At 45.7% G+C, this 12,110-nt stretch overlaps 1 protein-coding gene across 1 annotated transcript in view; it reads right to left on the reverse strand.

The window, feature by feature from the left end:
* scfd1 (sec1 family domain containing 1) overlaps positions 1-11,515 on the reverse strand; it is a 16,243-nt gene extending 4,728 nt beyond the window's left edge. The window contains exons 1-17 of the mRNA XM_030117173.1: positions 11,454-11,515; positions 10,544-10,614; positions 10,180-10,268; positions 10,007-10,097; positions 9,773-9,895; positions 9,589-9,676; positions 8,257-8,346; positions 7,944-7,999; positions 7,565-7,650; positions 7,132-7,231; positions 5,499-5,638; positions 5,114-5,204; positions 4,525-4,598; positions 4,363-4,444; positions 4,181-4,277; positions 3,972-4,042; positions 70-149 (exon numbers count right to left, since the gene is read on the reverse strand). Coding sequence (XP_029973033.1) covers positions 70-149; positions 3,972-4,042; positions 4,181-4,277; positions 4,363-4,444; positions 4,525-4,598; positions 5,114-5,204; positions 5,499-5,638; positions 7,132-7,231; positions 7,565-7,650; positions 7,944-7,999; positions 8,257-8,346; positions 9,589-9,676; positions 9,773-9,895; positions 10,007-10,097; positions 10,180-10,268; positions 10,544-10,614; positions 11,454-11,484 — 1,460 coding nt within the window. The 5' untranslated portion in view covers positions 11,485-11,515. The remainder of the gene's footprint in view (positions 1-69; positions 150-3,971; positions 4,043-4,180; positions 4,278-4,362; positions 4,445-4,524; positions 4,599-5,113; positions 5,205-5,498; positions 5,639-7,131; positions 7,232-7,564; positions 7,651-7,943; positions 8,000-8,256; positions 8,347-9,588; positions 9,677-9,772; positions 9,896-10,006; positions 10,098-10,179; positions 10,269-10,543; positions 10,615-11,453) is intronic.
* Between the last annotated feature and the right edge of the window lie 595 nt (positions 11,516-12,110).

The raw sequence follows: 12,110 nt of genomic DNA on the forward strand, positions 1-12,110 counted from the left end.
CGGGACGGTGCATTGCTCTTTCACACCGCCACCGTGTGAGAGCAGAGAAGTTACCAACGGCACACTCACTTCCACTGCTTGATGTAGTTGAGAGGCGAGAGGTCACAGCCCACGTCCGTCAAGGCCTTCTTGTACTGCTCCAAGTCCGACTGAAACACACAGACACAACGGTGAGCAGAGTTTCAGGAGTGCGGCGAGGTGCGATCGTCGACGTTCACGTGGATTCCGACACTTTGGACTGAAACTCGAAGCTCCACCTGCGGGCTTCACATGTGAGCTCCGGCTGAAGCGCCTCGCCGCTTAACCTCATTAGTCTCAAAATATCCCCTCTCCGTTTGTCGGGAGGTGACGTATTCTGGATCATCTGCACCGTTTCCTCCTCGGCCAGCGGCGGGCCGGCGTCTCGGCGGGAGGCCGTTACACAACCGGAGAGCCACGTGAGGGCGAGCAGCCACAGAGAAGCGTGCGTGTGTGTGTGTGTGTGTGTTTTCCTGGAAACGAAATCCCACCACATCAGCCACAGAGTCAGGCAGCACCCGGGGGACCCCCGGAGGGAGAAAAGGGGGGTCAGGAGGGGAGGGGGACCGGAGGCAGACCAGCAAACTGCCGCTCATTACCCCGAGTGATATTCTGCCGTCTGAATGATGCAGTAAAACGCTGCGTTCACCGCGGAGCGGTACCAGAGGGGGACGTGGACGGACGGCGTCCACTTCAGTCTTTCTCTCCCGGTGTCAGCTGGGCGGACTGCTCCGTGTGACAACACCCGGCTTCAATGTCCGTTTGCTAGGTGTCATCTTGATCTCATGGTGTCAAAATGTGAACAGCATGATGTTTAAATACCAATTCTAATTGAAGCAGGACATTTATCACTTCATTCCTGGGTCAAACACCTGTTGTGAATTTGGTTGATGGAGAACAGCGATTTGGTTAAACAGCACCGAAACAGACATTCATTATCTGTGTGTGTCTATGTGTGTGTGTGTGGGTATCCTGGCACACGGCTGATTGTCAGAATGGTCTGAAGCTGCTGTTTGAAATGGTGTTGTCGCTGTTTTTGACAAGATGTGAGCTGGTTTCAAGCCTGTTGGTTACTGGGTCATTTCAAGCTGGTTTGAGGCTAACTGACTGATTTCTAAGCCAGTCGAACGTTTCATGTTGAGTTTTTGTATTTGACTGACAGTTTTAAACTGAATCCGGTTACTTCTTGTTGCTGCTTCTCAGGTCTGCTTGGTGGTGAATAAAAGAGAGGCAGCTCATCTCTGCTCTGCAGACCCTGTCAGGTCGTAACGGATGAGAGTAAAACCCGATCCAGCTGTGTTCCCTTCCCTCTCACCAGGTCTTTGTTTTGTGAGGGGGAACTTTGGCTCGCCGGTGTGTTTGCTCCGGATGAAAGCAGAAATACGGCGGAGGGTCCAGGACGCGGTTATCGATCACCGTCGCTGAGGTTTTGGAGACGAGGAGGCCAGATGACTTCAAGGCATCTGCCGAACCACTTTGTGCGACGCTGGCCTCTCCTTGGCGAGTTGGAGAGGAAAACCGACATCGATGAGACCACCAGGAGGAGCAGCCTTGAACACAACGCTAACGCTGCAAAGGGTTTCTATAGCGAGGACACACAGACGATGCTGTCACTGGCAATAAATTAAAAGTAACTGAATTAAATGGCTTCATACGAATCCATTGGGCTGCTTTCGGTCTTAAATAAATCAAGATAGATATAAAATGTGTCTTCAAATTGCAATACGTGTCTTTGCTTTGACAAGAAGAAAATAGTTTCAGAGAGAAGATGAGCTAGGAAACTGTAAACTAGTTTCTGGAATGCTCTTAAGACTAATTTGAAGCCGATTCAGTCCCTGGATCAATTCGACATGTTTTTCAGAGGTTTGGGACCGTTTGAAGTCGATATTCAGACTGTGCTGACACTGGGGTTAAAGCAGATCTGTTGGACTGTTTTGTAGCTTCTCGTCCGTTAGTCCACGAGAAAACTAGTAAATCCTTGTTAATTTTAATTTTGTTACCGATTCTAAAGTGTCCATTGACTCACACAATAAAAACAATAAAGCTGGCTATAGTGAACCTACGAAATCCGGAGTGTAGATTTTACATTATGTTATAGTACTGAAAAACACTGGAAACTTCTTTCACACAGAGAAACGTAAATGACACATTTAGAGCATGATTGACTTCTGAAAAATTCAAATTTAGTCCATTTAAAATAGAGACGTGTTTCAGTTTTGGGAGCTAAAGCTTAGAACGAGAAATCCAGTGAATTTCGGTGGTTTTTGTTTTTGGAAATACTGATATTCGGCGTCAGCTTGCTCTCACGGACGGAACAGATACTTAAAACGAAGTCTTCGCCCTCAGCGTCGCCCATTTTTGGTTTCTGTGGTGATTTTGTTGCGAAACTCACTTCTTTAAAAACAGTGAAGTCACGAACTTCTTGTGTAAGAAAGACAACACTGATGAAGCGATAGCAGGACAGCTTGAACATATTTTCTGTTATAAACTGTGAGGCGACGAACGTTCCAGAGAGCGAGGCAGAGAAGATCTGAACAATTTTAACAGGAATAACCCGAAGCCTGAGTTTCCTTAATCGTCTCAAAAATGCGTGTTCTTCATTAAATAAAAAGGGCAATAAACAGGATTTCTAGGAGCAACAAATGTATTACCGAGAAACTTCGTTAAAACAAAGAAATACTCTACCAAACGCAGAATCCTCACTTTATTTCTTGCTAATAAGAACAAGGCTTCCACTCATTTGGTGAGGAATCGCAGTCACCACAAATCTGACGGATTATCGAATGGCCACGTCAGCGTCTCTACGGAAAGCCATTCTTTATTGGTTTGAGTGCTTTGCCGTGTTTTCTGCCTCTCATTAGGATTACGGTTAAATATTTTAAAGCAGAATTGTCTAAATAAAGCGCAGTGAGCTCAGCGGAGCCTGACAACACGACAGCAGCACAACACACGGAGCAGAGTGGACCCTTTGTTCGCTGCCGTGGTTTTCATTTCCTCCGCGGAGCTTCGCCTTTCTTCAAACCGCAGGAGGACGGCACAGAGACGCCCCGGAGACACCGGCCTCCTCCGGCTTTCATTATCACACCAAGCGGAGCTCCGAACCAGCCAAACCACCGAGCTCGCGTCACACAGTCACGGCCGGAGCAGAGCTTCGGTCTGCAGGTTCCTTACAGGGAACAATAGAGGCATCAGAGCCAGGTGGAGACAGCTCGGCGAGCTCAACAACCGCTTCAGTAATGCAGACCGACATCGTGACGGCGGTTTGGAAACACTGGTCATAACACAGAGATGTGCAAAAAATAAAAAACCTTAGTTAAAGGTAGAAAAAAAAAAAATCCTCCAGGGTGGCTGTTGTGATGGATGTGTGTTGAAACCGCGTCATTTCTAAATCTGTTTTATGGGAAAAAAAGAAAGTGGAGGTGACGCTTCAATCCAGAAAGCATAAAAACAAAACTGATCCAGGAGAACTGAAAGTGGTGGAAACTTCTACCGAGCTGTGACGGTGCTAAAAGCAGGATCCATCATGTTGGAGGCTTCAGATGCTCAGGATCAGATCCAGGATCTGAGGCTGGTGTGGAGATTATGAGTCGACGTTTTGTAGACGCTGCATCGACGTGTACATTATGTGTGCATTATGCATCGATGTTGTGTAGAAGATGTGTCGATGTTTTGTCGACATTATGTCAACTACACGTACATTACGATGCATGTATATTGTGTAGATCAGTGCTCCCCAACCTTTTTTGCACCACAGACCGTGTATAAACAGGCAGCAAGACAGTGTATAAACACACCTTGACAAAGGCTAAACGATGCATGGAAAGAAAAAAAAAAAAAAACAACAAAAATAAAAACTCTAATGCAGGGTCTGCAGCCTGGTGGTGTGGGCTCCCTGCTGCAGATATGACATATTGATTTTGTGCAGATATTGTGTGGATGTTGTGTAGTTGTACCTCAGAAGGAACTTGCTGAGCTGTGATGTAGAAGATCAGGAAAAGTCTCATCTTGTCTTCTGGAGTCCCGGCTGAGAAACACAGCATTAGAAACAATTTAACACCTTTTATCTGTGACTCAGTGTGTGTGTGAGTGTGTGTGAGAGTGTGTGTGTGTGTGTGTGTGTGTGTGTGTGTGTGTGTGTGTGTGTGTGTGTGTGTGGTAGTACCGTCTGGGTCACTGATGATGTCCAGCAGTGATTTGTCTAAAGTAGATTTGCTCATCAGCTTTTCTTCGTATTCAAAGTAAACGTCGAGTTTCCGGCTCTGAGGACACACACAGTGGAGAGCAGACTTGAGTCGACGGCTCCTGTGGCTCTGAAGCAGCTTCACCCCCGGCTGAGCGGCGTACCTTGATGTGGTCCAACACTGCGGTGGCGACGTTGGTGTGCAGGTCGATGAGTCGCTTTTTCTCCAGGAGCTCAGGGAGAGAGCTGCAGACAAATAACTACCTTTACTAAAGAGGTTCAAAGGTCATCGCTTCGTCCTAGTGATCTGAAGAGGTGTGTGGTACCTGACGGCAGAGGTGAGTTTGGCGGTGTTATCTGACAACATGCTGATGGCTCCTTCATCCTCTCCCTCTAAACCCTGAAAACACAGCAGAGACACAGTTTCCACAGAGCTGCATCGTTCCATACATCAATCAATCAACCTTTATTTTTAATTTCATTTAGTGGCCGGTAGATTTGATCAGCCTACAAAACTCAGAAGGGCAATTTGACCAGAAAAGTCAGTGTTCAACTGACCTGTAGAGGGCAGCAACGCTCCTGTGGCGTCTAGTCTGTTATTTTATAAGAAGAGCCTCTTTTAAATTTCTGCTACTCTCTTTCAGAATTGACTAACAATGAGCTGGTCTGAACTGTGACTGAGAGTTTGAACTGTGGCGAGGAATCATTCAGCAGAACATCTTGAACCAAGTTTCTTGGTTCAAGGTTTCAGGAAGACCTTCAGAACTGAACACTGAAAAGCCTTTCAGATTTATGATTCCACCTTAAAGAGTATGTAGCCTTCACCAGAGAGCCAGAGGAGTCTGACGAGAAACTACCTGGACCCGAGGAGCACTGCAGATCAAGAGTGTGTGTGTGTGTGTGTGTGTGTCTCACCATGATGCTCTTGAGACGTTTGACCTCGTCCTCCTGGGCTCGGTATGTGTCCAGTTCCTCCTGAACCGACTCCGCCACCTCGGGGAAAGGACTGCGACACGCAGAGGAATAGAGTCGATCTGGACCGTTTCTAACGCCACCAAAGGCTTTCTTCATGTTTGATTTTAATAGTTTGTGTGTTTTTCAGTTCATTTCATCTGACTTCTACATTGTTTCTTGATCTTCTTCTTGGTATTTTAGTCCACGAAATTTTGGAGTGAGCAACGAAATAATAAAAGCTGGTAATTTAATGTTTTTTTCACATTTTCTGAACCTCTTCATCACATTTTTCCTCTCCTCCTCCTTCCATCGCCTCTTCTTTCTGCTACCCCATCCTCCTCCTCACCTGCCCTTGTGTTTCTGCCAGAACTTGTCTGCAGACGTCAGGTCGTAGGTCTTGCGGCTCTTCTTCTTGGGTCTGGCGCCGGTGGGCGGTGGCTCCGCCCCCGCGCCCTCCTCCATCATCACACGGTTCAGATGGAAGTCCTGATGTGGAGCAGGAGAACACAGACGGTGAGCGGACACACACCCGGCTGATCCCAGAGGTTTTCGATCTTCAAGGTGTTTATTGGCGTAACTAAATGAACAGTGATGACAAATCTGGAAATGAACAGGATGTGTGAATGGGGACTGGGTGTGTGTTCTTTTGGGTCTTCAGTGTGGAGATTTCTGAGCACCTTCATCACCTCCATCCAGAAAGAATCTGATCATGACGCCCCCTGGTGTTCTCCCATCACCATCACCCCTCACACAGATTCAACAAAGGAATTATTACAAATGTGTTTTAGATTATAGTTTAAACATTTGGCTTCTGTTTGTACTCAACTGAACACATTTAAAATGTGATAAATGCTAATTCATAATGTTTTGAAGGTATAAAATGAACAGAAACAGGTCAGACGTGGTGGCAGCTTCCTGACACCTGGAGTTTTCGACACCAGTACAGAGATTAACCTCTGAAATCTTCACATATCAGTCCAGGCTTCACACAGAGTACAACCGAGTCCCCACCTGAGCCGACGGAGAAACAGAAAAACAGTGTGCCGAAGGATCGGGGAAGAAAAGACGCTCTGTGGCTGCAGGTTGTGTGTGTGTGCGTGTGTGTGTGTGTGTGTGTGTGTGTGTGTGTGAGATCTTACATAACGGATCCATGTAACCTCACATTCCTGTGCTGCCGGTGCTCCCCTCGGGAGCTGACAGCACCCTGGTTCCATACAAGTGTGTATGTTTTGCTCATCAAATATCCACGCTTATATGTGAAAAAAAACTCCAAGTATTTGTCAACAGGCCTCATAAAATCTGCTCTTTCGAAAAACCATAAAATCTGATCTGATCCAGGCGTCAGCAGCTAATAAAACGTGACGCATATAATAAACCAAACGATGATGATTAAGTGTAATTTGTCTCTTGGAGAGGAGAAATAAATGACATTAAAGCTGGCTGGATGGAAGGACTAAAAAACAACATACAAGCCTGTTTGTGTGTGTTTGTGTCCTTAAAATTGTATGGCGTACAGTAGGATAAAAAATACTAAGTATTTGTAAACGGGCCTTATAAAATCTGCTCCCATAAACAATAATCTGATCCAGACCTCACAGGCTCATAAAACCCAACTGTAAATGTCACACATCTCATGAAACGTGTTTGGACTGAATGAAAACACAGAGAGACCCCACAGTGGACTGGATGAGGCGTCTCTGCTGACCTGCGGACCACATGGGGCCCCGTGGGGCCCCGTGAGGCCCCCGTCCGCCCTTTGGAGGCCCGCAAGACAAATTCCAAAAACACTGATGCAACAACAGTCAATGAAACACATTTCAAGCAGAAACTGTTCCATTCATTATGACCGTAAATATTGTAAAACTGAAAACATTGAAGTCGTCTCAGATCGGACTTCAGCAGAGTGCATGGTTCTGAACCGTGTCTGTGTGTGTGTTCGTTTCTGCTTCAGCGACTAGCAGTCATGTCTGACCGCTCACCAGCACGTCGTGGATCAGCGCCTGATAGGTCCAGGTGTGGTGGAGGGGCGTGGCCATGTCCACGTTACGGTCTGCCAGGACGAAGAGCGGCCGCTGGAAGCTACAGGACGGAGGACAGAGCAAATAAACAGAAAAATGCATCATGGGAGACTGAATCCAGCATGAACGCTGCTTCAAAACTAGTTTTGGCCATAATTTGACATATTTGATCCAACTTGGCTGATAAACTTTGGTGGGTGTGGCTGAAGCAGATGCTTAGAACACTTTTTTTTTCTCTCAAACAGGAAGTAAACAAGACTCTTCTGCAAACTAATGAAATCAAAACGGTCCTGTAAGCCACGAGGTGGCGGCCTGCCTCCCTCCCGAGGCACAAACATTCATTCTGCTCTCCACAGAGGAATAACGGAGTGATGGATGGTGGGATGAAACAGACCTGAACTGTCCTGCAGCCATGCTGTCTCCTGTGAACAGGCTGTTTCTGGCATCTCGCAGGTTTTCACGCAGTTTCTTGTCCAGTTTCTACATAAACAGAAACACAGATCAACAGAGACACAGACAGACAGCAGGAGCATGGAGAGAATGCAGGGATCAGGCCAGACGAGAGAGACGAAAGCTACAGATACTGGTTTATTTACAGCTCTGACGTAAGCTTCAAGCCAGCAGTCACAAAGTAAAACTATTTATCTGCTGGAATATTTTTGTTACCGTGTGAATAAGCAACACGCACTGGTGGGATGAACACAGAGCTGCCTGTGAGTGTCAGGACCTGGAAATAATTCCATTGGGGAATTACAATTTGACAGTGAACTCACCACGGCCACCATTTCTGCTGCATTACCACGAGGACAGCGAATGATCGGGACCGCACCTGATACACAAACACACACACACACACACACACACAGATATGACAAAAGTCTATATAAAGTATTTACTGGGGTCAAACACACAATCAGTCGGTTTCACAGATAAAAAAGGAGACATTCACTCTGTTAAAGCCTTAGAGTAAAAAAAATCAGAACATGTCACCATCTAGTGGACAATAACAGTAATATGATCAGCTGAGACACACACAAACACACACACACACACACACAAACACGCAAACACACACACACTTCTCACCCAAGGTGACGAAGAAACAGAAGAGACTGTCTACGATGGTGTCCATTATGGCCTCCATGTCTGTGTCCTGGATGTCTGCTCTGTTGATGGCTGTAAACACACACACACACACACACACACACACACACACACACACACACACACACACACACACACACACACACACACACACACACACACACACACACACACACACACACACACACACACACACACACACACACACACACACACACACACACACACAATGGTTTTCACTTATATGCTACCTGAATTTGTTTGAATGTGTGTGTCTGTCACAAACTAGGAGCACTGGAATCACTAAAGGCTAAGTGGGAAGGAACATAAGTGAACAATTTTCAGATGAGCTCTGGCAACAGAATGTTTTCATCCTCTATATGCTTCAAACATTCCGTGTTTCAATTCAGAATGGTGCACCGTCTCCACTAAACTGAGCAAAATCAAAAGTGATCTTAACCCCACATGTGATCAGTGCCAACAAGAACCAGCCACTTTAATCCACATGTTCTGGACACGTCCAAAGCTGAACAAGTTCTGGGAATCCATCTATAACGCCTTGTCAAAAATAAGTAATACTACAGTAGAACCGAGTCCATTTATTGCAATATTTGGAGTGACTGCAAGGAATGTTAATTTAGGTGAGCCAAAGGCAAAAATGACAGCTTTCTGCAGCCTCCTAGCTGGAAGAATGACCTTAGAAAAATTGGAGAGAAACACTCCCAACCACGTATGGAGGCTGAGAAAGAGAAAGAAAGAGAAAGAGATAGAAAGAGAAAGAGAAAGAACGAGAAAGAGATAGAAAGAGAAAGAGAAAGAACGAGAAAGAGATAGAAAGAGAAAGAGAAAGAAAGAGAAAGAAAGGGCACCTACTTCATGTAATATATTGAACTAGTAAAGATTTGCTACTCTAAAAGTGGATCGATACAAAAATTCTAAGACATCTGGCAACCTTTCTGAACTTTTTTGAAAACTGTGAACGCAGATGGCACTTCTAATGTAGTTTAATTTCATATTTATCGTTGATTTCTTGTATCTGTAAATTTTGTTTGTTCATTTCTTGTGTTTTGAGCAACTTTTGATCCACATGGAACCAGTGGATCAGTTGCTGTGGTGGGGTTAGGGAAGAAAAAAGAAAATGTATGTTTGAATTGTTATATTGTGCTATTCGAAATAAAAAGACCTTGAACAAAGAAAGGGTGTGTGTATGTACTCAACGGTGTGTGTGTGTGTGTGTGTGTGTGTGTGTGTGTGTGTGTGTGTGTGTGTGTGTGTGTGTGTGTGTGTGTGTGTGTGTGTGTGTGTGTGTGTTACCGTGGTAGGAGATGAGCTCCTTGTTTTGGTGACAGAGGATAAACATGTCGTCCTCCAGCGTGATGAAGTTCAAGTACTGATCAAACACCTGACACACACACATACAAATACACAAACATAAACACACTTCATTACTTTATGCGTCAGTGTGATGATTTCTCAGCAGTGTGTAGCCGATGGTAACCTTGGTGACTTGGGTGACGGCGTTAGCAGCAAGCGCAGCACTGGCAATGTCCTCCAGTTTACTTCTGCTGATGGCCGAGATGAAGTTCAGGTAGTATGACTCATACAGCTGGTTCCTCAGGTCCTACACACACACACAAAAACACACACATCATTAATAAGAAACAAGTGAATCTGACTGTTAGTTTGTGTTGTGTTGTGTTGTGTTGTGTTGTGTTGTGTTGTGTTGTGTTACCTGACAGATGCGGTCGATGTTTTCCTCAGTGGGCATGACGAAGTAGATGGCAGGAACATCAGGAATGGGATCTCTGTCTGAGTGCAGCAGTCTGAAGACACACACATATTAGACAATCATTACTGCAGTGCACACAGAGTGTGTGTGCGTGTGCGTGTGTGTGTGAGCCTCACAGATGCAGGGTGATGCCCATGTCTCTCAGCTCTTTAACAGACAGCAGCGGGGAGATGATGTCCTGACCAAAGCGGTCATATATCAGCACCTGCATCGAGACAGGTTAAAGGTCATTTACATCTCACAGGCACGCACACACTGCAAGTGGCTGTTTATCAAAAGCGTTTACATCTAAGTATATATGGCACAGACATTACATGTGGGGAGTGTTTACATATCGCAGGTGCTTGTATGTTGCCGATGTTCACATGTTCCAAGCAAGTGTTTCAGTGTTGCATGAGGGTATGTGTCAGTGGCACTGAGATGCTGCAGGTGTGTGATGGGTAAAGTTGGACCGCTGCAGGTGTGTGTGAGGTGTTTTACCTTCCATACTGGTTCGGCTGCAGTGTTCTTCAGAGGTGGAGCATTAAAGTTCAGCATCCGCCTCAAAGCGACTGCAGAAAGACAAAATCCCGCTTTGTCCATCAATACTGATTGACGACAATCACTTGTATGCATAATACAGTAGCTTTTAATAGTTTTTCACTCACAAACAAATCTATGCTCACATTTTGTGTCTGAATAGAGTTGTATGTGATTGTTGTCATTTGTTTAATTTCACCCTTGACATGGGGGGGGGGGGGGGGGGGGGGGGGGGGGGGGGGGGGGGGGGGGGGGGGGGGGGGGGCAGCTGAGATTTTCCTCATATTCACCCTGTGTGGGATCAAAACAGTCCAGGTCTGACAGATCTGGGCCTTCCTCACTGCTTGTCACATAAAGTACGTACAAAGACTATGTTGATTGTAGTTTTGGGAGCATGTAAGTAATCTTCAGACAGCATGTGATTTTAAGTCATCGAACTTAGTTTTGGCGTGTTAATAAAATGACAGAGTGACACCAACTGCGCTTAACGTTTAACATATGAATGATCATCGAACACTGTTAGCTGTGGTTTATTAGCATCACGGAGCTAACTAACTCCTGCACCAGAGCCAGCAGCCGGTTGGTTGACTGGCTGGTTAATGCACTGCTCGTCAGGGTGACTAGCAAATAGTTACTAGTACGATTTAAAAGCTGATCGGTTCGTGGCACAGAAACCAGCTGAAGCAGGTCCGAGCAGCGACTTCAGGATGCTCGCTGCTTGTGTTAGCCGCTAAAGCAGCTACAACAGTGCGGAGAGGATCTGTGTGGTCACAGCCGGGTTCGGTGCGGATCTCCCCGGACACGAACCACCGCTGTGCCCCGCTGAGAGTCACTGTCACCCGGAAAAAAGTCTGAAAACAGTTTAACTAACCTGTCTGCTTCTCCCTCACAGACGCCGCCATGTTTGATGTTGTCAGTGGTGACGGAGCAGCTGATGACGTGGCGGACGTCATACGTCACCTTGCGTCAGGAAGTGAGCGCGTCCTCGCGCTGACATACCAAGAAGACATGTCATCAGCAAAGAATGTAATCAGAAACGAGAATGTTTAGTCTGCTATTTATCTAAATTCCATACAATAATCTGTAGTGTAATCTAAAGCATGATATTAATTATCTTGACCCAATAAAATTTAATATTGTATTACACAAAACAACACAGCTGTCTCAAAGCACTTTTACCTGATAAAAACCAATATTTCAACTTGAGCAAGCATAAGTGGCGGTGGAAAGAACAAAACCTTTTAACAGGAAGAGCCCTGCAGAACCAGACTCAGAGGTCTAGACTTTCTGCAGAACCAGGTTCAGAAGAAGAAACCACCTGTAGAACCAGGCTCAGAGGAGGTAACTTTCTGCAGACCCAGACTGAGAAGTGGAGACTTCCTGCTGTTTTAGTTGGACTGAGGTAATTAATTAATAGGACAGACAGAGAGCACCAAGCAACTGATGGTCTTAAATCCACTAACTATAGACTTAATGTGAGCAGGAGGCTCAGACCACAAAGTTACAGCTGGAGAGAGAGCGAAAGAGA

Source organism: Salarias fasciatus, chromosome 19 (genome assembly GCF_902148845.1).
Source record: "Salarias fasciatus chromosome 19, fSalaFa1.1, whole genome shotgun sequence".
Taxonomy (NCBI): Eukaryota; Metazoa; Chordata; class Actinopteri; order Blenniiformes; family Blenniidae; genus Salarias; species Salarias fasciatus.